General features: G+C 37.8%; 1 protein-coding gene across 7 annotated transcripts in view; it reads right to left on the reverse strand.

Annotated features, from left to right (window-relative positions):
- Positions 1–12,691: 12,691 nt before the first annotated feature.
- The window catches only part of ENKUR (enkurin, TRPC channel interacting protein), a 29,514-nt gene continuing 16,295 nt past the window's right edge, over positions 12,692–25,910 (reverse strand). For all 7 annotated transcript variants that reach the window (XM_081556809.1, XM_081556813.1, XM_081556808.1 and 4 more), the window contains 2 exons: positions 20,978–21,124; positions 12,692–13,103 (listed from right to left, as the gene is read on the reverse strand). In XM_081556809.1, coding sequence (XP_081412935.1) covers positions 12,927–13,103; positions 20,978–21,124 — 324 coding nt within the window. In that variant the 3' untranslated portion in view covers positions 12,692–12,926. The remainder of the gene's footprint in view (positions 13,104–20,977; positions 21,125–25,910) is intronic.

Genomic DNA, 25,910 nt, shown 5'->3' on the forward strand with positions numbered 1-25,910 from the left:
TTAAAAGACGCTTACTCCTTGGAAGGAAAGTTATGACCAACCTAGACAGCATATTAAAAAGCAAAGACATTACTTTGTCAACAAAGGTCCATCTAGTCAGGGCTATGGTTTTTCCAGTAGTCATGTATGGATGTGAGAGTTGGACTATAAAGAAAGCTGAGCATAGAAGAACTGATGCTTTTGAACTGTGATGTTGGAGAAGACTCTTGAGAGTCCCTTGGACTGCAAGGAGATCCAACTAGTCCATCCTAAAGGAGATCAGTCCTGGGTGTTCATTGGAAGGACTGATGTTGAAGCTGAAACTTCAATACTTTGGCCATCTGATGCGAAGAGCTGACCCATTTGAAAAGACCCTGATGCTGGGAAGGATTGAGGGCAGGAGGAGAAGGGGACGACAGAGGATGAGATGGCTGGATGGCAGCACCGACTCAATGGACATGGGTTTGGGTGAACTCCAGGAGTTGGTGATGGACAGGCAGGCCTGGTGTGCTGCGGTTCATGGGGTCGCAGAGTCGGACATGACTGAGTGACTGAACGGAACTGAGCTGATACTACTATTCATCCTGGACATGAAAAACTTTTGTGTATGCAGAAAGGCATGGGAATAGCAGAGTGGAAAATTTTGATATTAGTTGAAGGACATGCTTGCCATTGGAGGAAAGACCATTATCATCAAAACTTGCAGAAGAAGGGTCAGTAGCTTGAAATAAAATCTCAAAGACAATGTTGGGGTCCTTTCGTATGGAACGTATCACCAACACTACTGACAGCACAGAAATGGTAAAAATCCTTAACTTTAGTCATTTTATGTCACAAGTGAATACATAGGAAAAAATTTCCATCTTGAGGTGAAAAGAGCTATTTCACCAGGTGTGAAATAAAAATTCTAAGTGATAAGAAAGCATTGTGACAGTTTAATTGTTAGGGTTTTTTCCTTCCTTAGTGGTACATAAAATTATACATATATACATATATCCTCCCGTTTTTAAATTTCCTTCCCATTCAGGTCACCACAGAGCATTGAGTAGAGTTCCCTGTTCTATACAGTATGTTCTCATTAGTTATCTATTTTATACAGAGTTATCAATAGTGCGTATCTAACCATTTAAACTATTTTAAGACAATTAACCTCAATATTTGTATTAAAGGGATTATAATAATATCAATCGGAAATTTAATATAATTAAATTCCTTTTATATGAAAAATACCTGAGTCTTAAAAAATACCCAAAGTGTCATGTGATGAATCTCTGCCAGATAATTGCTTAAAATAAACTTATGAGATACTACTAGAAACATAAGATGAATGCATTTTTCACAAAGAGGATTATTCACTTTAAGGCCCTTGGCTTAGACTTTTACTGTATGAAAAGTTTCCATTTTATTCAACTTTTAAAAGTAATGAGTCAATTGTCGTCAACTTGTTTGGCTAATATTGAAATAACTAGAAATTTCGAAACCTTAGCACATTGTTCATTTTTTATGTTATAAAATACCCTTAGAAAAAGAGACTCTTTTAAGCTTTACTACTGTATTTTAAATCCCCAAAGGGTGTGTCACAGTGATTTCTGGAAAGGCTTTGGTGTGCATTACAAAAGAACTACAGCAGTTTAATGATATAGTAAGATAGTATTCCAAATTCTAAGATAAAGTTATAATTTGAAGCCTTAATTACCAGTCTCACTCTTTCTACCACTCATATCCTATAAGGTTTTTGTGTTGGTGCTGGACACCATCTTACCACGTGGGTGGCAAGCTGCCTGTCATCTCAATAATTCTGAAGAGAAGTCAGGGAATTTGTTGTAAAGCGTTTGTCCAGATGGAACCACATGTGACCTCCAGGGTGCTCTGGGCCTGAAGCCTAGCCTCTTGGCTGTGTACAGCCATAGAGCTTACCCAGGAGAAAATTTGTCTCCTTGAAGCCAATAAAGATAAAAGAAACCTGTACGAGTCCAAAAAGCACAGCTCATACATGTGGGAATTGCACAAGATTAAGGTTCATTCTTTATATTGTCCTCAGAAAGGCCAAGAGATAGAAAGGAAAGGAGACAGCTTCTGGGTCTCTCTGTTGTGTTGTTTCTCTTGCCATAAAGAAACTTTGAACTCTGTTGGTGAACAGGGGGCCTTGAGCACATAATACCAAACTGGTTATTGTTGTTGTTCAGTCGCCAAGTTGTATCCAGCTCTTTGCGACCCCATGGGCTGCAGAACACCAGGCCTCCCTGTTCCTCACCATCTCCCAGAGTTTGCCCAAGTTCGTGGTCATTGAATTGGTGATGCCGTCCAACCATCTCATCCTCTGTCACTCTCTTCTCCTCCTGCCTTCAATCTTTTCCAGCATCAGCATCTTTTCCAATGACTTGGCTCTTTACATCAGGTGACCAAAGTATTGGAGCTTCAGCTGCAACATTAGTCCTTCCCAGAAGTATTCAAGATTGATTTCCTTTAGGATTGACAGGTTTGATCTCCATGCTGTCCAAGGGACTCCCAAGACTCTTCTCTAGCACCACAATTCAAAAGCATTAATTCTTCAGGGCTCTGCCTTCTTTATGGTCCAACTCTCACATCTATACATGACTATTGGAAAGACCATAGCCTTGACTATACGGACATTTATCAGCAAAGTGATGTCTTTGCTTTTTAATTCACTGTCTAGGTTTGTCATAGTTTTCCTTCCAAGAAGCAATCATCTTCTAATTTCATGGCTGCAGTCACCATCTGCAGTGATTTTAGAGCCCAAGAAGAGGAAAGTTGCTTCCACATTTTCCCTTCTATTTTCCACGAAATGATGGGACTGGATGCCATTGAATATTTAGTTTTAAGCCGGCTTTTTCACTGTCCTCTTTCACCCTCATCAAGAGGCTCTTTAATTCCTCTTTGTTTTCTGCCATTAGAGTGGTATCTGGTTATTATGTCCACTTAAAAGATATGAGTCATTATTGGAATAGAAACCTATGAAAGGTAAGACCTGACAGGTTTCTGAGCCCTAGAAAGGCCCAATTCCTTCTAACAGTCATGAACAGGGTGGCATAGAGATGACAGAAAAAATTCTCTGGCAGGCTGGGAAGCTGTTTACCCTCATTATGCCATGGGAAAATATCTGGTAAAATTGTCTCTTGTCACAGAAGAGAAACCACATGACTTAGCTACATTCTCAAGGGGGACTGTTTGTAAAAACTTAGAATATTTTGGTGGGTTGACTGTTCCTTGTTGCTTTTAACAAGATACTAGGAAAGAGAAGAACTCAGGCTAGGGTAGTACAGTTTGCACAGAAAGATGGGAGTAAATAGTGTTAAGGAAGGTTCTCTGAACATGGCCTGCAATCTAAAGTTATAAATGTGTAGGCTTCCAGTGTTTTTCTAAGAAAAAGAAAAAACACAAAACACAGCAGTCAGTAGACAACACAAACTCCCACCAATAGGAAGATGAAAGCAAATGTCAGGTGGTTGCAATTAATCCACATTGGAAATTCGACATGGTGTGGCTGAGGACAGGACAAGTTCCTATATCTGTGACCTCTCTTCCATCCAAAATGAACACACAATAAAAGTCAATGAAACCTCTGTTTTCTTGATGGACTCTACAGTATCGATAGCATGTGGCTGGTAATGAATGACAGGACTATAAAAAAGCTATTCTTACTTACAAAGTGTTTCCACTGACTATATTGTATCTCTCTTGGAAAGAGTTAATTTTTAAAAAAATTTTATTTCTGGCTGTGCTGGGTCTTCATTGCTTAGCGTGGGCTTTGTCTAATTGTGAAGACTTGGGGCTACTGTTCATTCTGGTGGATGGGCTTCTCATTGTGCTGGCTTCTCTTGTCGTGGAACACATGCTTTAGGTGCATGGACTTCAGTAGTTGCAGCACTTGGGCTCAACAGTGGTGGTGCACAGGTTCAGTTGCTCTGTGGCATGTGGAATATTCCTGGACCAGGGATCGAACCCATGTCCCCTGCACTGGCAGGTGGATTCTTATCCACCGTACCATCAGGGAATTCCTTTTTTAAAATTTTATTTATTTATTTGGCTGCACCAGGTCTTAGTTGCGGCACATGGGATCTTTAATCTTTGTTTCAGCCTGCAGGGATATCTTTAGTTGCAGCTTGTGGGATCTAGTTTCTTGATAAGGAAAGGAACCCAGGCCCCCTGCATTGGGAATGAAGAGTCTTAGCCACTGGGCCACCAGGGAAGTCCTGGCAAGAGTTTTCTGATCCTGATCGACTTGACAGAAAAAAAAAAAATATCTGTCAAATTGGAGCAATTCTCCTATCTATACATATATCGTTACTTTTATCTTATACACATAAGCCTAGAATACTATTTGAAAAGCACACAAGAGACTGGTTACAGTGGTTTGCTCCTGGGGAGGAGATTCAGAGGCTGTAGGAATGGGACATGAAGGAGACTTAATTCTTGGCTACACCCTTTGGGTAGTTATGAATTTTGAATTTCGGACCATGTATATACATCACCTATTTTCTCTCTCTCACACACAGAGAGAGCAAAATTAAAAATAGTTTCTAATAAAATTAGAAATTTTATTACCTTTTGACTTAATTATTTCACTCCTGGGAATGATTTTCTATAAGTATAGCCAAATGTGTAAAATGGTGTATGTTCATGGTCAACTACTTAGGAATTGCTTTTAATAGGAAATATTGAAAACAACTCAAATGAAAAAACTTAAATATGCATCAAAAGGGTGCTGATAAAAATATATACAATCATGCAATTTAATGCCATATATCTACAAAAAGGAATGAAGAACTTTGCTTTTATTGTTGTTTAGTTGCTAAGTCATGTCTGACTCTTTTGCGACCCCATGGACGGTAGCCCGCCAAGTTCCTCTATCCATGGGATTTTCCAGGCAAGAATATTGGAATGGGTTGCCATTTCCTTCTCCAGCGATCTTCCTGACCCAGGAATCAAACCCACCTCTCCTGCTTGGCAGATAGATTCTTTACCACTGAGCCACCAGGGAAGCCCCATGAAGAACATTAGGTTGATAAAAATGAGCTTATTAACTGAAAAAGGCAAGCGTTATTGTGTGCTCTTATTTGAGTTTTTAAAAAGTGAAAGATATATGTATATATAATATATAAAATTAGTGTATATTGTGTGATATACATATATACATCTATATATATCATATGTGTATGTACATTGCATATATACACACGTCAGTATATATCCATTCATATATACATACATATATTCATTTGCTTTCATAAAATATTTCTGAAAAGGTACATAAAAAATTGAAAGCACTGGCTGTCTCAGCAAAGAATAAGTTGGTGGTAGAGGTTCAGGGGTGAGAGGAATGTGTTTTATTACAAAAGAATTCCACAGATGTTTTCCACATCAGCAGGATCATTTAGATATGCGTATATTCTTGCTTCACAGGCAACACTCATCTGATTGCCTAAGTGAAGGCAGATTAAAAAAAAAAACAAAACTCCCATCTAGTCTCATTTCCTATAGATGCAGCATCCTTTAGAATAAAAAGTCTGCATCTGAAGGCCATATCTGCATGTACTGTTTAAAAATTAATATATGCATGGCCTTTTAACACCAATCTTGTGAAACAGTATTTTTAATTTTCAGGGATAATTAGCATTAACTTAGTCTGTGGCTAATTTCAGTTCTTTGTCATCAAGCACATTATGTGTGAAGAAAAAATGACCTCACTCAGTACGTTTTTATTATGACAACAAGATTTTTTTTTGGGGGGAAGGGTACTCTTTTTTTAAAATTTTTTTGGCTTCCTTCCTTCTTCTGACCTCTCGGGCCACTCAGTGGCCCTTGCGTCTTCCTGCTCCCCCATCTGACTTCTAAATGCAAGAGTTGCTGAGAGCACATTCACTACTTGGTCCCAAGGTGATCTCATACATGCTGTTAAACTTCCAGATTTATCATTCTACCCCAGATCTCTTTTCTGATTCAAATATCTATCTGTCTCAACTTCTAACTAGATGTTACAAGGTTATCAAAAATACATGTCAAAAATTATATTCTTTTTTTGTGTGTATGTGTCTTTGTCTGGTTTTGGTGTCAGGGTGTTGGTGGCCTTGTAGAATGAGGCTGGAAATATTCCTTCCTCTGCAATTTTTTTAAAGAGTTTTAGAAGGATAGGCAATAGTTCTCTAAATGTTTGATAGAATTCTCCTGTGAAGCCATCTGGTCCTGGGCTTTTGCATTTTGGGAGATTTTTGATCACAGCTTCAATTTCAGTGCTTGTAATTGGGTTGTTCATAATTTCTATTTCTTCCTGGTTCAGTCTTAGAAAATTGAACTTTTCTAAGAATCTGTCCATTTCTTCCAGGTTGTCCATTTTATTGCCATATAGTTGTTCATAATAGTCTCTTATAATCCTTTGTATTTCTGCATTGTCTGTTGTAACCTCTCCTTTTTCATTTCTAATTTTGTTGGTTTGTTGATTTTATCTATTTTTTTTCTTGATGAGTCTGGCTAAAGGTTTGTCAATTTTGTTTATCTCCTCAAAGAACCAGCTTTTATTTTTACTCTAAATAACCAACAGGTTACTGAAGAAATCAAAAGGGAAATCAAAAAATTTCTAGAAACAAGTAACAATGAATGCACAACAACTCAAAACCTATGGGATGCAGCAAAAGCAGTTCTAAGAGGGAAATTTATAGCGATACAATCCTACCTCAAGAAACAAGAAAAATATCGAAGTAACAACCTAACTTTACACCCAAAACAACTGGAAAAAGAACCAAAAAAAAAAAAAAAAACCCAAATTAGTAAAAGGAAAAAAATCATAAAGATCCAAGCAGAAATAAATGAAAAAGAAATGAAAGAAACAATAGTAAAGGTTATTCTTGATTCTTTACCATAGCATCCTCCAATCTACTACTCCTCTAGATTTTTCCAACTCAGAAAGTGGCACCCTCACTGCCCAGTTGCTCAAATCAGAAATGTGACTGTCATTCTTAAAACTGTTCTCTTCTTCCTCTTTGAATCCGTTATCAGGTTACATATTTATTTTTTAAATATTTCCCTTCTCCAGGGGATCTTCCTGACCCATGGGTCAAACCTGGGTCTCCTACATTGCAGGTAGACTTTTTACTGTCTGAGCCACCAGGGAAACCCAATATTTCTGGAAGCCAACAACTACTCTTTGTCTTCACTACTCAAGTCTTGATCTATGCCATCATCTTCCTTACTTGGAAGACTATGATAGTCTCCCCAGATTCATTCATTCTTCCACTTCAATCCACGTAGCAAGTGATCATTGAAAAATACTTCTTGCATTGTGCCATTGTCCTTCTTAAAACACATCGGTGGCCTCTGTTTGTCTCTTCATCTTCACCTTGCACCTTCCTCCCTTCTCAGGACTTTCCTGGTGGTCCAGTGATTAAGACTGTGTTTCCAATGCAGGAGGCACAGGTTCAATCCCTGGTTGGGGAACTAAGATCCCACATGCTGAGTGAAAGTGAAAGTTGCTCAGTCATGTCTGACTCTTTGGGATCCCGTGGACTATATAGTCCATGGAATTCTCTAGGCCAGAATACTGGAGTGGGTAGACTTTCCCTTCTCCAGGGGATCTAGAGGCACGGCCAAAAAAAATTCCCAGATCTTTCTCCCTTCTCTAAGTACACTCCAGCCCTAATTACTGCCTTCCTCCTATGGGTTGAGGGTTTCCTATCCAAGATCCTTTATACATTTTATTCTCTCCACTTGCATTCTTTTTCCCGCCACAATATTTCTCTTCTCTATCTCTCCCAACTTTTACTCATTCTTTAGTCTATTTTTACATGTCAGATCCTCAGAAATGCAGGATCTGATTTAACTAAGATCCCACATACTGAGTGAAAGTGAAAGTTGCTCTGTCATGTCTGACTCTTTGGGATCCCATGGACTATATATAGTCCATGGACTTAACTACAAAATCTGATTTATGGCCCCCTTTTTATTCCCTTGCAAAATAGCCTCCTGTTATTTTTTTTCTTTCAATTAGTTTCAATTTCAATATAAATAAATGCATTTATATTTATAGTCTGTCTTCCAACATAGTCATTTTGTTCATTTTTCTACCCAGCAACCAGAACAGTTTCTGACTTGTAGCAGACAGTATTTGTTGAGTGAGAATGAATGAGCTTTGTTAACTGAAAGGATTTTTATAATTTTTTTTTTTGCTCTGTTCTAGCCAAGATACAATGGCACCACACTCCAGTACTCTTGCCTGGAAAATCCCATGGATGGAGGAGCCTGGTAGGCTGCAGTCCATAGGGTCACTAAGGGTCGGACACGACTGAGCGACTTCACTTTCACTTTTCACTTTCATGCATTGGAGAAGGAAATGGCAACCCACTCCAGTGTTCTTGCCTGGAGAATCCCAGGGACAGGGGAGCCTGGTGGGCTGCCGTCTATGGGGTCACACAGAGTCGGACATGACTGAAGTGACTTAGCAGCAGCAGCAGCCAAGATATCTTTTTGATTATGATTTTTCTTCCTACATAGCTTGATAACTAGGATAGAAAGCACTGATCATTTGAGAGATATCTCTTAGTTTAAAAAGTGATCTTCACAACATCTTTTCAGGATAAACACACACACACAAACTAAGAATAGAAGGAACTTGTCTCAACATAATAAAAGCTGTATACTAAAAACAGGGTTTCCCAGGTGGTGCTAGTGGTAAAGAACCTGCCTGCCAATGCAGGTGACTGAAGAGACAAGGGTTTGATCCCTGAGTCAGGAAGATGCTCTGGAGGAGAGCATGGCAACCCACTCCAGTATTCTTGCCTGGAGAATCCCATGGACAGGAGCAGCCTGGTGGGCTACGGTCCATAGGGTAACAAAGAGTCAGAAGTGACTTAGCACACACAATGAACATCATCATGAAAACCTGAAAGCTTTTCCCTTAAGATCCAGAACAAGGTAGGGATATTTGACTAGAATTAGGAAGTTCTGTTGCTGTTTGTTCGCCAAGTCATGTCCAACTCTTTTGCAACCCTATGAGTTGTAGCCCACCAGTCTCCTCTGTCCATGGGATTTCCCAGGCAAGAATACTGGAGTGGGCTGCCATTTCCTACTCCAGGGGATCTTCCTGACCCAGGGATCTAACCTGCGTCTCTTGCATCTCCTGTATTGCAGGTGAATTCTTTACCACTGAGCCACCAGGAAAGCCCAGGAAGTTCTAGTCAGAGTAATTAGGCAAGAAAAACACATAAAGTATCCAAATTGGAATGGAAAAAGTAAAATTATCTGCAGATTATTTGATATTCCATGTAGAAAACTCTAAAGATTTCATACACAGAAGAAAAAACTATTATAATTAATAAATGCACTTAGCAAAGCAACAAAATGCAAGATCAACACAAAAAAGTCAGTTGTATTTCTATGGACCAACAATGAACAATCTGAAAAGGAAATGACAAAAACAATTCCATTTACAATAGCATAAAATAGGTTTAGGAATGACTTAACCAAGGAGGTGAAAGTCTTGTGCAATAAAAATTATTGCTGAAATATGTTGCTGAAAGAAATTAAAATAGGTGGAAACACATCCCATGTTCATGAATTGGAAGACTTAATTAAAAAGTCAATACTACTCAAACCAATCTACAGATTCAATCACTATCAGAATCCCTTTGACCTTTTTGCAGAAATAGAAGCAACTCTCCTAAATTCACATGGAATCTCATGGCACTCTAACCAAAACTGTCTCACAAAAGAACAAAACTGGAGGATTCAACACTTTCTGATTTTAAGAACTTACTACAAAGATACGGTAATAAAAACAGTGTGATACCATATAAAACAGACATATAGAGCAATGGAATAGAATAGAGAACCCAGAAATAAACCATTACATATATGGTGAAACTGTTTTGGACAAGGGGTCCAAGACCACTCAATGGGGAAAGGACAGACTTTTCAATAAATGGTGTTAGGAAAACTGGATATCCACATACAGAAGAATGAAGCTGGATCCCATCTAACATCATATATAAACCTTAGCTCAAAATGAATCAAAGACCTAAATGTAAGACCTAAAACAATAAAACTCTAGGGAGAAAAAAATGTAGGATAAAATATTTACAACTTTGGATTTGGCAGTGATACCATCTTGGATATGATACCAAATGCATAGATAACAAGGGAAAAAACAGACACATTTGACTTCATGAAAACTGAAAATTTCTCTATATCAAATGACTATCAATAAGGTAAAAAGGTAACCCATAGAAGAAAATATTTGCAAATCTTATATCTGATCCAGGATTAATACCCAGAATATATAGAAAACTCATAAAACTCAACAACAAAGAACCAAACAACCCAATTTACAAAATGGGCAAAGGGCTTGAATAGACATTTCTCCACAGAAGATATACAAATGGCTCAGCAGTAAACAATCCACCTGCAAGGCAGGAGACGCAGGTTTGATTCCTAGATCAGGAAGATTCCCTGGAGAAGGAAATGAGAACCCACTCCAGTATTCTTGCCTGGGAAATCCCATGGACAGAGGAGCCTGGTGGGCTATAGTCCATGAGGTCCCAAAAGAGTCAGACATGACTGAACACACACACACACAACACACACAACAATAAGCACAAGAAAAGATACTTAACATCACTAATCAGTAGAGAAATGCAAATCAAAACTAAAATGAGGTAACACCTCTCAACTATTAGTGGGAGTGGTAGTATGACGACTACCAAAAAACAGAAAAGACAAGTGTTGGCAAGAATGTGGAGAAATCAGGACCTTTGTCCAGCATTGGTGGGAAGGTAAAATGAATATTCACTGGAAGGACTGATGCTGAAGCTCCAGTATTTGGTCATCTGATGCAAACAGACAACTCATTGGAAAAGTCCCTGATGCTGGGAAAGATTGAGGATAGAAGGAGAAGGTGGCATCAGAGGATAAGATGGCTGGACAGCATCACTGATGCCATGAACATGAACTTTGGCAAACTACGGGAGATGATGAGGGACAGGGAGGCCTGGTGTGCTGCAGTCCATGGGGTTGCAAAGAGTTGGACATGACTGGGCGGCTAAACAACAACAAAATGGTATAGCAGCAATGGAAAAGAGTATGACAGGCCCTCAAAAACTTAAAAATATAATAACCATATGATTCAGCACATCTACTTTTGGACTTATGTCCAAAAGAATTGAAAGCAGGGTTTTGATGAGATATTTGTACACTCGTGTTCATAGCAGCATTATTTACAACAGCTAAAACATGGAAGCAAATCAAGTGTCCATCTACAGAAGGACGGATAAGCAAAATGTGGTATATACAGACAATGGAGTTCTCTCTCTATTTTTTTTTTCTTTTTGGCTGCACTACACAGCATGCAGAACTTCCCCAACCAGGGACTGAACCCACGGCCCCTGCAGTGGAAGCATGGAGTCTTAACCATTGGATGGCCAGGGAAGTCCCCAGACAGTGAAGTATTATTGTTTTACAAAGGAATAAAATTCTAGATAAGTGAGAATTTATCATATACAGTTGACCCTTAAATGACATGAGTTTGAACGGTGTGGGTCCACTTACATGCGGATTCTTTTCAATAGTAATCACTACGGTACTACATGATCTGTGCTTGGTTGACTACGGTACTACATGATCTGTGCTTGGTTGATTCTGAGGGTACAAAACCATGAATATGGAGGAACCAAGTAGACAAAAAGTTGACTATAAGTTATATGCAGATTTTCAACTGGGTGGAGGATCAGTGCCCCTAGCCCCTGTATGGTTAAAGGGTCAGCTATGTATATTTTTTATATCTGTCCTAAGGTAATAAAGGAATAAAGAAATGATGCCTATACACAGATGTGACAAAAAGTTTATAGTGAGTTTTCAAAAATATTTGTATATAAAAATTTTTAACTAAAGTAAGCTTTTCTACAATGCTCCCAAATTCTGTGCTTGTGAAAAAGCTTGAAAAAAATTGTGATTTTTTTTCCTGTGTTGTCTGTAGAATAAAAATCGGTGTAAGTAGTAGAAGATGTTATTGCTCTGACATTTTGTAATTTCATATATTTTACGAAATTTCTATAATTTAAAATTTCATAAAATAATATTTTCCTTCTTGGATACTTATAGGGTCATTTATTTTGAGTTGAAGACAGCTCTACTTACATAAATTTATTGCTTAATAAATTATGTAACCTTACAAATAGAAATATTAGAATTCACAAAATAGAGAAAGCCAGAAAGTAAAAGTAATATCCCATATTAGTGAAGTACATATAGTAAATTACAGAATATAAGGCACTTAGAATAGCAGGTTTTGAAAGTCGAATGTCAGAAAGAAGGTGATTCTCTTTAACAATCCTCAGTGATGCAATTTATAAGTTTTCTCCTTGATTTTATGTTATTTTCTTAATTTTTCTTCCTTCAAATATAAACGCCTCAGCCTATATAACATTATGGATATTGAAAATATTAATAGGTGTGAATAGCTGCAAATGACATAGGCTACCAGAGAATGCATGTAATTTGTGGATCTCTGGAACAATATGTAGAAAACACTTCAGAGCAGTAAAAGTACTTCTGATTCAAAATACTTTACAGTTTTTAACTTTGTGTTTCTTGCATTAACACAGTGAAGAAAAAAAATGTGAAGTTCTGAGTGCTGACTTGTTCAGGGCCCCAAAATGAATGTTTATCTGAAACAAGTACATAATTATAATGAATTATGCTATAGAACTGGAAAATCTAAAATCAAACTTTAATCAGGTTACAACGAAACCCTGATGCTAGTAAAAAAAAATTTTTTTCTTCTCTAAGTAAATAATCCAATTATTCTTTAAACACCGCTTAGCATTTTGGTAAAGACTTTTTCTATTCTTCATAGTATTTTCCTCCTTGAAAAAACTTATGGTTTCATTTTTGTTTTCTGTGTTTTTTCCATGTGCTAAAATGATTTTATTTTTAAAAATCCACTACTTCTTATTAGCAATATAAATGACTTTGTGCTTTTCGAGGACACCAATGTCATGCTCCAGCTGCTTCATCTCTTCTTCCAGCTTCTGCTTGCGAATCTTCTTCGGTATGGAGTCAATGAAGACCGAGAGGGACTGAAACTCCTTATGCACCTCTTCCCAGTTCTTTTTCAGCCCCTGCAAGTGGTAAAGAAAACTGTATATACCAAAGCAAACCATAGGAGCAGAGTAAATCACAAAGAAAATTGCACTGGGAGGAAAAATGTAAACAAGTAAAGAAAACTGACAAAAATAACTAAAAAATGATATGTGTTTATCAAGTTCTTGGCCACAGTAACAAAACAGACTGTATAGAGGCCAAACCCTGTCTTTGATTGTGCGCTCAGTTCCCATTGGGAGTATTTATTTTCTTTGTTTTTAATCTTACTGTACTTGTTTTTACTATCAAATACATGTATGTGGAATTATGAGTAGTATGAAAATAAGCTCTTAGCAAATGCTTTGGTAAAAACAACTTAGAACTGATATCCCCAAGCAAAAAAAAATATTTTTTGAACAGGAAATTATTTCTTATAAAAATTTAAGTTTTTTTCTTTAGAAAAAAATATTATCCTTATTCTTCAACAGAGAAATCATCAAAACACTAGACTCTGACATACATGGACATGTTTTCTTGTATCTGACTAAATGGAATGGTATAAAATGATGAAATTCAAATTAACAAGAGATGATCTTTTATGTGTTTTCAATATCAGGAAGAATTCTTCTCCACATAGTTAAGAGATCTACACTTCCTATTAATCTCTTCTACAAATGACTGAAATGTCATGCTAATGCAACAAGGTATGTGTGTGCGCTTAGTCGCTCAGCCAAGCCCAACTCTTTGCGACCCCACGGACTGCAGCCCACCAAGCTCCTCTGTCCGTGGGGATTCTCCAGGCAAGAATACTGGAGTGGGTTGCCATGCCCTCCTCCAGGGGATCTTCCCAACTCAGGGATTGAATCCAGGTCTCCTGCATTGCAGGCAGATCCTTTACCATCTGAGCCACCAATTCAATAAGGTAGTTAATGTTTAATGTTCTCAGAAACCAACAAATTCAAAATTAGGAATCTCTTTAGGAACAACAATGGTTATTTCCATCTCTGCTTAGTTATTATTTCTTATCACAATGCACTAGAAGCCCCACTGACAAAATGATCAAACTAATTGAACTCATGCAATGAAATTTTATAAATACTTTCTATTGTTCACAATGGGTACACCAATCACGTTATTTACACAAAAATGGAAAGTAAAACAAAATGGAATATTGCCTTGAAATCATGATCCCTGACAGACAGATAGAAAAAGATATCTCACTCAAATGTAAACCAAAAGGAAGTTGGGGTAGATATACTTATGTCAGAAAAATCTGACTTTAAAAGTAAGACTGTAATAAGAGAAAAAGGGCATTACATAATGATAAAGCAGTTGATACAACAAGAGTATATAAGATCTATAAATATTTAGGTGCCCAATATGTGAAGTGAGTGAAGTGAAAGTCACTCAGTTGTGTCTGACTCTTTGTGACGCCATGGACTATACTGTCCATGGAATTCTCCAGGCCAGAATACTGGAGTGGGTAGCCTTTCCCTTCTCCAGCGGATCTTCCCAACCCAGGGATCGAACCCAGATTTCCCACAATGCAGGCAGATTCTTTACCAGCTGAGCCACAAGGGAAGCTCAACATAGGAGCGTCATAATATACAAAGCAAATGTTACAAATTTAAAGCAAAAAACAGACAGCACTATGATTATAGTAGGGGACTTTTAATACCCTACTTACATTAATGAATAGATCATCCAGACAGAAAATCAGTAAGGAAACATCAACTTTAAATGACAGGTTATATCAGATAGATTTTATAGAAATATAAAAAATCTTCCATCCAAATGACTAAAAAAGCACACTCGTCTCAAGTGTACATAGAATATTCTCCAGAATATATCATATATTAGGTCACAAATCAAGTCAATAAATTTAAGAGGACTGAAATCACATCAAATATATTTTCTGATCACAGTGGTATGAAATTAGAAACCAATCATATGAAAAAAATTAGAAAATTCATGAATAGGTGGAGATTAAACAACATGATACTGAACAATCAATGAGTCAAAGGAGAAATCAAAAGAGAAGTTTAAAAATGCCTTGAGTCAAACTAAAACGGAAATATACTAATCAGTTCAGTTCAGTTCAGTTCAGTCGCTCAGTCGTGTCCAACTCTTTGTGACCCCATGAATTGCAGCACACCAGGCCTCTCTGTCCATCACCAACTCCCGGAGTCTACCCAAACCCATGTCCATCGAGTCAGTGATGCCATCCAACCATCTCATCCTCTGTCGTCCCCTTCTCCTCCTGCCCCCAATCCGACCCAGCATTAGGGTCTTTTCCAATGAGTCAACTCTTCGCATCAGGTGGCCAAAGTATTGGAGTTTCAGCTTCAACATCAGTCCTTCCAATGAACACCCAGGATTGATCTCCTTTAGGATGGATTGGTTGGATCTCCTTGAAGTCCAAGGGACTTTCAAGAGTCTTCTCCAACACCACAGTTCAAAGGCATCAATTCCGCAGCACTCAGCTTTCTTCACCGTCTAACTCTCACATCCATACATGACCACTGGAAAAACCATAGCCTTGACTAGACGGACTTTTCTTGGCAAAGTAATGTCTCTGCTTTTAAATATGCTATCTAGGTTGGCCATAACCTTCCTTCCAAGGAGTAAGCGTCTTTTAATTTCATGGCTGCAATCACCATCAGCAGTGATTTTGGAGCCCCAAAAAATAAAGTCTGATACTGTTTCCCCACCTATTTCCCATAATAAGATTCAGCAAAAGCAATTCAAAAATGGAAGTTCATAGTAGTAAATGCCTAACTCAAGAAACAAGAACAATCCCAAATAAACAACCTAACATTACACCTCTAGGAACCAGAAAAAGAAGAACAAAGCCCAAAGTTAGTAGAAGGCAATAACAAAGATTAGAGCATAAATAAATAAAATAGAGACTAAAAAGACAATGGAAAAGATCAGTGAAATAATGACTGGTTCTTTGAAAGGATGAACAAATTTAACACAGCTCTAGCTAGATTCACCAAGAAAAAAAAGAAAGGACTCAAATAAATAAAATCAAAAATGAAAGTGGATATATTATAATCGATACCACAGAAATACAAAAATCACGTTGTCTACTATGAACAACTATATGCCAACACAATGGACAGCTTAGGAGAAACAGATAAATTGCCAGAAGCATACAATCTACCAAGGCTGAATCATGAAGAAAGAGAAAATCTGGACAGACCAATTACTAGTAAGAAGATTAAATTAGTAACCAAAAACCTCCCAACAAATAAAAAGTTGAAGACCAGACAGTGGATTCTACCAAACACTCAAAGAAGAATTATTACCAATCCTTCTCAAACTCTTCAAAAAACAGAAGAGAAGGGAACTCTTTCATACTTAATTTATGAGGCTAGCATGATCCTTATACCAAAATTAGACCATGGTGCCACAAGAAAAGAAAATTACAGGCCAATATCCCTTGGAACATAAATGCGAAAGTCCTCAACAAAATATTAGCAAACTGAATTTAACAATCCATTAAAAGAATCATATACAAACATACTTTGGAGATATATCAGGCTTGGTTTCAGACCACTTCAATAAAACAAATAACCCGCCCTGGGTCGGGATCTAGGGAGGAGGAAATGACAACCCATTCCAGTATTCTTGCCTGGAGAATTCCATGGACAGAGGAGCCTGATGGGCTGTAGTCCACGGGGTCACAAAGAGTCGGACATGACTGAATGACTGAGCACACACATGCACATTATATCACAGTCTATTAAGTGTGGAATAGCATTATGTCTTAAAAAACAAATATTTTAATAAAAAGATACCATATTGCTAAAAAAATGCTAATCATCATATGATAGTGCAGGGTTATCACAAAATTTCAATTTGTAAAAATCTCAATGTCTGTGAAGCACAATAAAACGAAGTACAATAAAACAAGGTATGCTGGTACTGTAATCAAGTGGGATTTATTCTAGGGGTGCAACATCCACAGATCGTCCATGTGATATGCTACATTAATAAAATAAATGATAAAATCATATGATCACCTCAACTGATATAGAAAAAGCATGATAAAATTCAGCTTCCATTTATGATTAAAAAACTCTCAACAAGGTGCACATAGAGGAAACATACCTCAACATAATAAAGGCCAAATATGACAAGCCCACAGCTAACATCATACTCAATGGTAAAAAGCTAAAAGTTTTTCTTCTAAGATCAGGAACAAAACAAAGATGCCAACTGTCGCCACTTTTATTTAACATAGTATTGGAAGTCCTAGCCAGAGCTCAAGAGTGGCATAATTTAAAATTATTGATTACAAAAAAGAAAGAAAATGTAGTCCTTAAAAAGCATGGCTATATATTTAGATTTATGAGGGAATTAGAACTGTCTTATATAATGATACCTTCATAATAAGCCCTCAGAGTACAATCTTATAAACTTTCAGGGGACAAAATGGTTTATTTCCATGTTAAGATAAAAATGACTACAGGATTGGACACACTTTATAGAGATTTGTTGAGAAAAAAGGCTACGGATGTTGAACATTTCTTGAGAGAGATTACATCAAGAAAAAAGATAGAAGGAAAAATATCTTTTAAATTTTAAAAAGAGGGGGATGAGTTAACACAGTTCTTAATAGTGTTTGAGAAGTATTCCAAAAAGAAGTCTTCAGAAGAGTTCTATTTTTCCATAGCCTTTCATTACGAAATGGGAAATGTGTTTCCACAGTGCTCTACAGGGGTGCCCACTGCAGAGGTGAAATCTATGTATTTATACACTTTGAAATATCAAAGGTTTTTCAAAGCTCCTTGGGTGATATTTCCCTATTACTTGTGGTCACAGAAGCTATACGTTTCACAGTATTTCTTTTTAAAGGGAGTTTGCTTTATATTCTAGTTTGTACGATAACATTTGGATCAAAGTCACTGCTAGGTATGGGAACTAAATATGATTACTATTTCAGATTATATTGAAATAACCTCTGCTGTTTCTTAGTTATTTCATCTAAAAAAAGCTTTTGTGCACTTCAGCAATACTGATTTTCCCTTATTTTTATATCTTTAATTTTTCTCCCTTCTGGTCTGATACTGAAGCAATATTGTTAATTTTGGCAAAATTTCATATAGGGAGAAGCTGTCATAAAATAGTAAGAAGTGTCTTCAGCTCCAGGCTCCTCTGCTGCCACCCCACCCCCACCCATTTTTTACCTTCTAGTCCTGCTCTGTAACTAGGGGGTGAGAGTATTAATCCCTATGGGCTGCTCTTTCCCCAGTGTTTGCCCCCAGCCGCTGCCTGAGTTCAGCCAAGGAGGGCACTGGTGGGAAGAAAGTGAGCTTGGGGCATTTCTTCCCCCTCCCTCGATGTCACCTGGACACGACTGGCACTTCCATTTGTAACTACAGTGTCCGTCAGGAATCCGCTCTTCCAGGCTCCAGCTCCCACCTGGCTCTGGTAATGCTGTTTGCAGCCCCTGCCTTTCCAGCCTGGGTGGTGGTGATTCCCACTGTCCCTAGTCCTGGGTGCCTCAGTGTTCCTCACTGGTTCCCTTAGCGCTGCTTCACCTCTGTAAATAGCTCCTTTGTAAATTCTCTTCAGAATCCCTGTCCAGCATGTTTTCTGAATCCCTGGTGGACAGAGCTTCCATCTGTTATACTCTGTTTTACGTGTGTGCTATGTGGTGAGAGAACACCTGCCTGGGAACTGGTTGATGTGAGTTTTAGTCCCTCTTTGTTGTTGTTGTTTAGTTGTTCAGTTCTGTCTGACTCTTTGTGACCCCACGGACTGTAGCCTGTCAGGCTCCTCTGTCCATGGGATTCTCCAGGCAAGATTTCTGGAGTGGGTTGCCATTTCCTCCTCCAGGGTATCTTTCCGACTTAGGGATCAAAGCTCCATCTCCTACATTGACAGGTGGATTCTTAAGCACTGAGCCACCAGGGAAGCTGTCCCTCTTTAGCTAGTTGATAATTTTGTGAACCAGGGCAAAGGTAAACCAAACTCCAAGCTCCCTGACAGTAAGGACCACATTCATTTTTCTCACAACAGTATCCTTTGGGCTGGGTAGAAGGCCTGGAACATGTAGATATTCAGGAGATGAATGGATGGATGGATGAACAAAAGAGCCCACTTAATATATTTGCATTTTATATCCTCACCTGGGAAATGAGAAGTTTGGAATCTTTAGGCCAGATGATTCCTGCCTGGATAATGGGACTGTAATTCTAAAGAATAAGCAGAATGAATCCTATTCGGGGACATGTGAACATACTGTCACAGAACTACACGCAGCTCAACCAGGGGAGGGAGCAGTGTTCAGGGCTTGTTAGAGACAGAGCCAGTGGCTTTGTTACCATGGCAGCTACACCACTCAGGCTAATAAGACATCCAAGGTGGGGTCAGCTATTGTCCATCAGAGTGTATGCAAAGAAACTTCATGACCACATTAGGAAGCCAAGGGTTGCTGATCTACCACGGAGGTGCCTGAGGAAAGAGCCTTTTCCTTCCCAGGGAAGTTCTTCCTCTCTTTCCCTATCTTTCAGCATTATTTAGATACAAAATGGCTTTCACAAAAGCACGTACGTTTTAAGAATGGCAGAGTCAGAAAGAAGGAGGGAAGAAAGGAGAGAAAGAGGGAGGGAGGGAGGGAGGGAATCAAGAGCAGAGCTCTTCCTGAAAGTGACAGGCAGCCACGTCTGCCAGCCTTCTTGCCTGCCTGTCCTCCCTTCTTCCTTCCAGCGCACTATTATGAATCATCCAGGTTTACACTGGGCACCAGGTTAGACAATGCAGAGACTGCTGACCACAGAGAGACTTGGTTCCTGCCCTCAGGCCACTCCTGTCGTGTGGGATACTCTCTTACTCTGCAGTTTAAGGCTCAGCTAAAGACCTACCTACATCTCGCAGTGGATGTCCATGCCTGGGAACCTTATAAAACATGATCTGTACATAGACGCATATCTCTGTATGTACACATATACAGAGCACCTCTCAACTAAATCACAACATTATTCAGAGCAGAAATTTTATCTTATGACCCTTGGGGCTTAGCATGATACTCTATGTAGAACAGGTATTTAATAAATGTTTATTGATGATTATGATGACACTGATAAAATGTTAAGAATTTATAACAGCATATGAACCCATTTTTCAATAGAAATTAATGTAAAAATATTTTTTTTCTGTTTTGAAAAGGTCACTAGAAATGGTTTTGTAGAAAGTTTTCACAGTAACAAAACAAGGGATAAAGTACTATTTTTACCTCTGTAAGAGACAGGATGACTCTAGAAGAATATAAGTAGATGCTTACTAAATACCCTTTAAAGATGATTGAGCAACTGTGCTCATATCCCCCAAATAGTTTAAATGCTTCAGATAAAAGTCTTGCATTAAAAACTCCAATGTAAGTGTCTTTAAGTCTATTTTAGTCAAAATAAAGAAAATATAGTTAAAACCTAACACTTCGTTATTTTAAAATCTAGACATTTGCTTATAAGAAAGAAAAAAAAAAGTTGGTCTAGGGACAGGACAGTTTCAATTATTCTAGAGCTCCACCTAGTGAAAAATATCTATTTTATGAATATTATTTTTGAAAAATTCAGGGCCATGGGAATGGAAATAAAAATGCTTTTTTGCTTTATTTATGCATGTTCATTGAAGGAGAAGGTGAACTTTCTTATGACACTACTCAGGAAAAAACAGAAGCTCACTCAGTTGGAAATGAATTATTATTCAACAATCCCTATATTACAACATTTTGCTCTCCCCAAAGAAACAAGCTTTGCTGCATGTAATTGTCACTGTAACCAAAAGACAGTGTTCTGATTTCAAAAATCAAAGTGCTGTCCTTAATGATCATTGATGGTAGGCCCTCCCTTCAGAAATGCTCCAAAGAATTCCATGCAGACGTGAATTACAGAACTCTTACCTGCAGAACCGCTTCCCTTTCTTCATCAGATAGCCTTTTCATAGCTGCTTTCCTGAGGTTTTCCTGGATATAGTTATTATATTCTTCTTGGGCTTTCTTCACTTCCTCGTTTCGCTTACATATATATTCAGGTGTGACACCGTAATCCTTGTGAAGATTTTTTAGAAAAAAAAAAAAAATCCTGAAAGTTATCTCGTATACATGTACATACCAAGCAACGATTAGGAACAAAAGAAATGTTACAGACTTAAAGCCTTTGCTCCAAACACTGCAAATTGACAAGTCAGTGATTTTTTTTTTCCTATTGGGAACTAGTAGCTTTTATCTTGAGGTCTCTTTTGCATAATTTTGTTTAAAAAAAAAAAGATAAATGCTTCTAATGCATTGTAAAAACAGACTCTTAAAACTTCTAGGCACATCTGCTTTAAGAAAAAAAAATGACTTGGGCCCCTAAGGTGGTTTTTGGAAATACAAAATACAATTTTAGGCTCCTGGGCTGCTTATAAGGACTGACAGTGAAGCAATCAGCTGTGATCCTTTCAAGTTAGTGAATGTGTTGATACCACTGTGCAGAGACACAGAACTACTCCCTGTTCATTCTCCAAAAGAACTATTTGAGGATGTACTTGGTGGTAGCTACACTAGAGAATAACAAAGGCAGTTTCTGTCCTCACAGAATGTGTTTTCTGTGGGGAGAAAAGCTCATCAAAAAGATTATAAAATAATATTTATAAATACAGTAAGAAGAAACAGAGTCATGAGAGTTAATTGAGATAAATGTCAGGGAAGATCTCTCTGAGGAAGCAGCTGTTGAGAAATATGAGTCATTGAAACTATGCACAAATATCCTGGTTCTTCTCCTTGGAGGCAATACTTTCCTGCTCCCCTTTCAAGTAAGATGTAGCCATGTGACCTGCATTACCCAGTGTGAGTGCAAGTAACTTCTGTCCTTTTTGAATCTTATGAACTAATGGATGACTTGCCATGTTCTTTTTCTCTCTGGTATGATGATGTTCTTTTTCTCTCTGGTATGCTTTGGGTTACTGGGTCCTGGAATGAGGACCAGAAGTAGAGCTCCCAGCAACCCTCAAAGGACATGCAGCACAAGGAAGCACTAAAACTTAGTTACTTTTAGTTACTTAAATTTGGGAGTTTTTGTTAGCCACAGCATAACCCAACCTAACCCAGACTGAACAAGGGATAGAAACCTTAGCTATTAATATAAATGTGCTCTGGAAAGTTGTAAAGTGCTATACAGATAAACTCTAAGAGCTCAGTACTCTGAGCATTTAGTTATTAGTACTCTGGGTAAATCAGTTCAATGGTAACCAGTTCAGTCCACTTCAGGAAACACTGAAGGCGACACCTCTTTTCAGCTCAGTACAATCAGTGAGGTTCATAATGACAATTCTGTGTCATCACAAGAGATTGTATTTGGCATATTCTGTTTAAGAAAAAGAACTACCTCACAGATGAGGAAAAGCTGCAGTGATCTGAAATATCCTCATGTGCTGGATCATTGAGAGAGCTAATGCATACTATTAATATTAATAATTGCATATATTGTAATATCCACTCATCATTGAATTTTTACCAGGTGTCAGGTATTGTGTCAAGTGCTTAATATATTTTATATCATTTAATCCTTACAATGCTGTGATTAATAACTTGTTTAAAAATATCATGGAGATAAGTAAGTGGCAGAGATAGAATTTGAAATGCTGTCTTACTATTATCTCTGTATAACTCAGGCCAACATTCATGCTTCACTGTGCTAACACAAATTGCCCTCATGGCCCAAATGGGCACACAATGCTTTACTTGGAACTAAAACATGAGGTTCGCTCATTTTTAAAAAATGGCATCGCCCTAAAAAGGACCTACTGTTTCATTTAACAATAATAGATTTTAAAACTTAACTCCGGTAAGTGGAAAGTAAGTTGAGTTAGTCCTTCCTGAGCTCTGACTGCTTAGCCACCAAGAGTATTACCAGGAGCAGAGAATCTGCATTGCTTGGTAGACAAGTTCAGGTAGATTAACCTAGCATTTTTCTGTCTCTGTAATGGAGACTCAATTTCCTGTTCAAGGCAGAAAATGTATTGAAGTGGGTGGCTTACACAGAATGCAGCCATGAGGAGGGGGACACAAGGTGGCTGTCTGCAGCATGATCATCAAAGGAGAAGGGGTGTTTGTGTGTGTGTGTGAGAGATGGTGGAGAAATGATGGATTGGAAATGGTTTTAAAAAAGCCAGGAGAATGAAATTTCTGCTTTTCCACACCCTATGGGACAGGAAGTCTGAGCAGCCTCCAGGGGCCATAGAAGGAGGAATTATCAAAGAGAAGCTTGAAATCTTCATTGTCATATGCTGCCAACTCCTAGACTCCTACTGAGGTGTCTTAGCCAACTGAGCATCAGGTGTTTCTCAGGGACTAAGTAGTTTTTCTCTAACAACGGCCTGGAGGTTCCTGTTTTGATTGTCAACAGGCATTGGATTCATCATGGTGGATCACCAGATGACCTCAATGCAAGCCCCTCAACCATCACTATTACAATTTCCTTTTTCCTCTTCCTTCTTCCTTTCCTTTCTTTTTTTTTGCCACAAGTTATTATTAAGCATAGGCTTCTCTGGTGGTTCAGCGGTAAAGAATCTGCCTACAAGGCTGGAGCCACAGGAGATGTGGGTTCAATCCATGGCTTGGGAACATCCCCTGAAGGAGGGCATGGCAACCCACTCCAGTGTTCTTGCCTGGAGAATCCCATGGACAGAGAGGAGGCTGGTGGGTTATAGTCCACAAGGTCACAAAGAGTCAGACAGCACTGAAGAGACTGAGCACACACACGTTATATTATGTACTGGAGAAAGAAACAGCAACCCACTCCAGTATTCTTCTGTGGAGAATCCCATGAACAGAGGAGCCTGGCAGGCTATATATAGTCCATGGAGTCACAAAGACTCAGACACGACAGAGTGACTGAGCACGCTCATTATTATGCATTACTATTCTTTAGAATTTTGTACTATCTGTGTTTCCAGCATTTTTGTTTCATAAACATGCAAAGTAAAATACGTTTCATGTAAAGTACTTTTCATAAGCTTTTTAAGCTTTAAACTTCTCCATTTAAACAGCTAAACCCATGCTTCTATAATTTTCAGCAATGAAATCATATGCTTATCTGATAAGCACCTTTCAGATAGAAATGAAGGTCCTGAAAAGACTAGATTATTGTTCAGTACTTTCAAGGTCTGTTTTACTCCAAACCAAACACAAGTGAATATATTCAAACTGAAATAGTACTGTGAATTACTTACACTACACTGATAGGATGGACAGTTCTAAAGTTGTTTTCCTCTTCATTTCTCTCATTCTGTTACAAAGATAATGTAAAGTGAACGAAAGTGAAAGTGAAAGCCACTCAGTCATGTCCAACTCTTTGCGACTCATGGACTATACATTCCATGGGATTTCCCAGGCAAGAATACTGGAGTGAGTTGCCATGCCCTCCTCCAGGAGCTCTTCCTAACCCAGAGACTGAAGCCAGGTCTCCTGCATTGTGGGCTGAGCCACCAGGGAAGCCCAAGATAATGTAAACTAATAACTAAATCCTAGAATCTTCTGAAAGGTATTCCTTCCAGATTTACAATAATGACTGTTTCTAGCGACAATTCCACTTCACCAAAAATGAGTATCTTTTAGAGAATGCTTGTTATAATTTTTAAATATACTAATAATTGAAATTAAGGAAAACAACTATAGTTTTCCTTTACTAAACTACATGTTGTTGTTCATCCCAAATTCTCTGTACTTTCACCACACTAGATTTGGACCAAACGCAGACTTCAGGGGAATGAGAATTGACAATCTAGATAATTTGTTCAGTGATAGCACTGTTTTTTTATTGAAGTAAAGGTGATTTACAATAGTATATCAGTTTTACGTGTACAACATAGTGGTTCAAAATTTTTATAGATTATAGATTATACACACCATTTAAAGCTGTTAAAAAATGTTGGCTATATTTCCCTTGTAGCTTACTTGTTTAATATATCCTAGTAGCTTATTTATTTTATCCATACTAATTTGTACCTCTTAACCCCCTCTACTTTTCCACTCCCCACTGGTAACCATTAGTTTGTCAGAAAGCACCATTAGTAATAATAGAATCTTTATGAATAATTTGAATATCAGGTCTTTCTAAAAATTACAGTACTCAATTATATAATACTTTATTATTTAAAAATTTTCCCCATTCTGGTTTTAGCACTGAAAGCCCTGCATGTTGGGGAAACCCTCAGTCCTGGGCAATTGGACAGCTGGTCATCCTATGAAAAATCTTCTCTTTTGGAAGCTAAGAAAAACTACAGCAGTAATAGGAAAAAAAGGTGAAATTACTGAACCATAACTTTGAAGAGGTTTTTAATGTGAATAAGCATTATCATCTTGAAGTACTGCTAATACTTTAAATTATAGGCAGCACTATGTGAAATACTGAGTCTGGGTCTCTGTAGACAAAGCCAGTAAAGTATATACATGAAATTGCCATCTTAACTGATAGGGATATGTGACAAGTAAAGATACAAACAAATGATAATTATCTTATAAATAACCAAGTTTAGTGAATTTGTTCACTGTTTTTCATGTACATTAGCTGTCAGCTTGCTAAAAGCTAACTATTAAGAGCTAACTAGCTAGTTGAGTGATAGATCAATCTATGCCAAATCTTCACCTTGAATTTTTTAAAAATTACATTTTCTTTCTCTACTATTTTTATAATTTTTATTAGAAGGTAATTGTTTTATAATATTGTGCTGATATCTACAATACTACTTAATTTTAAAACAAAATTTTATTGGAGTATAGTTGCTTTGCAATGTTGTGTTAGTTTCTGTCATACAGCAAAGTGAGTCAGCTATATGTTTACATATATCCCTTC

Source organism: Giraffa tippelskirchi, chromosome 13 (assembly GCF_054371585.1).
Source record: "Giraffa tippelskirchi isolate mGirTip1 chromosome 13, T2T-mGirTip1v1.2.pri, whole genome shotgun sequence".
Taxonomy (NCBI): Eukaryota; Metazoa; Chordata; class Mammalia; order Artiodactyla; family Giraffidae; genus Giraffa; species Giraffa tippelskirchi.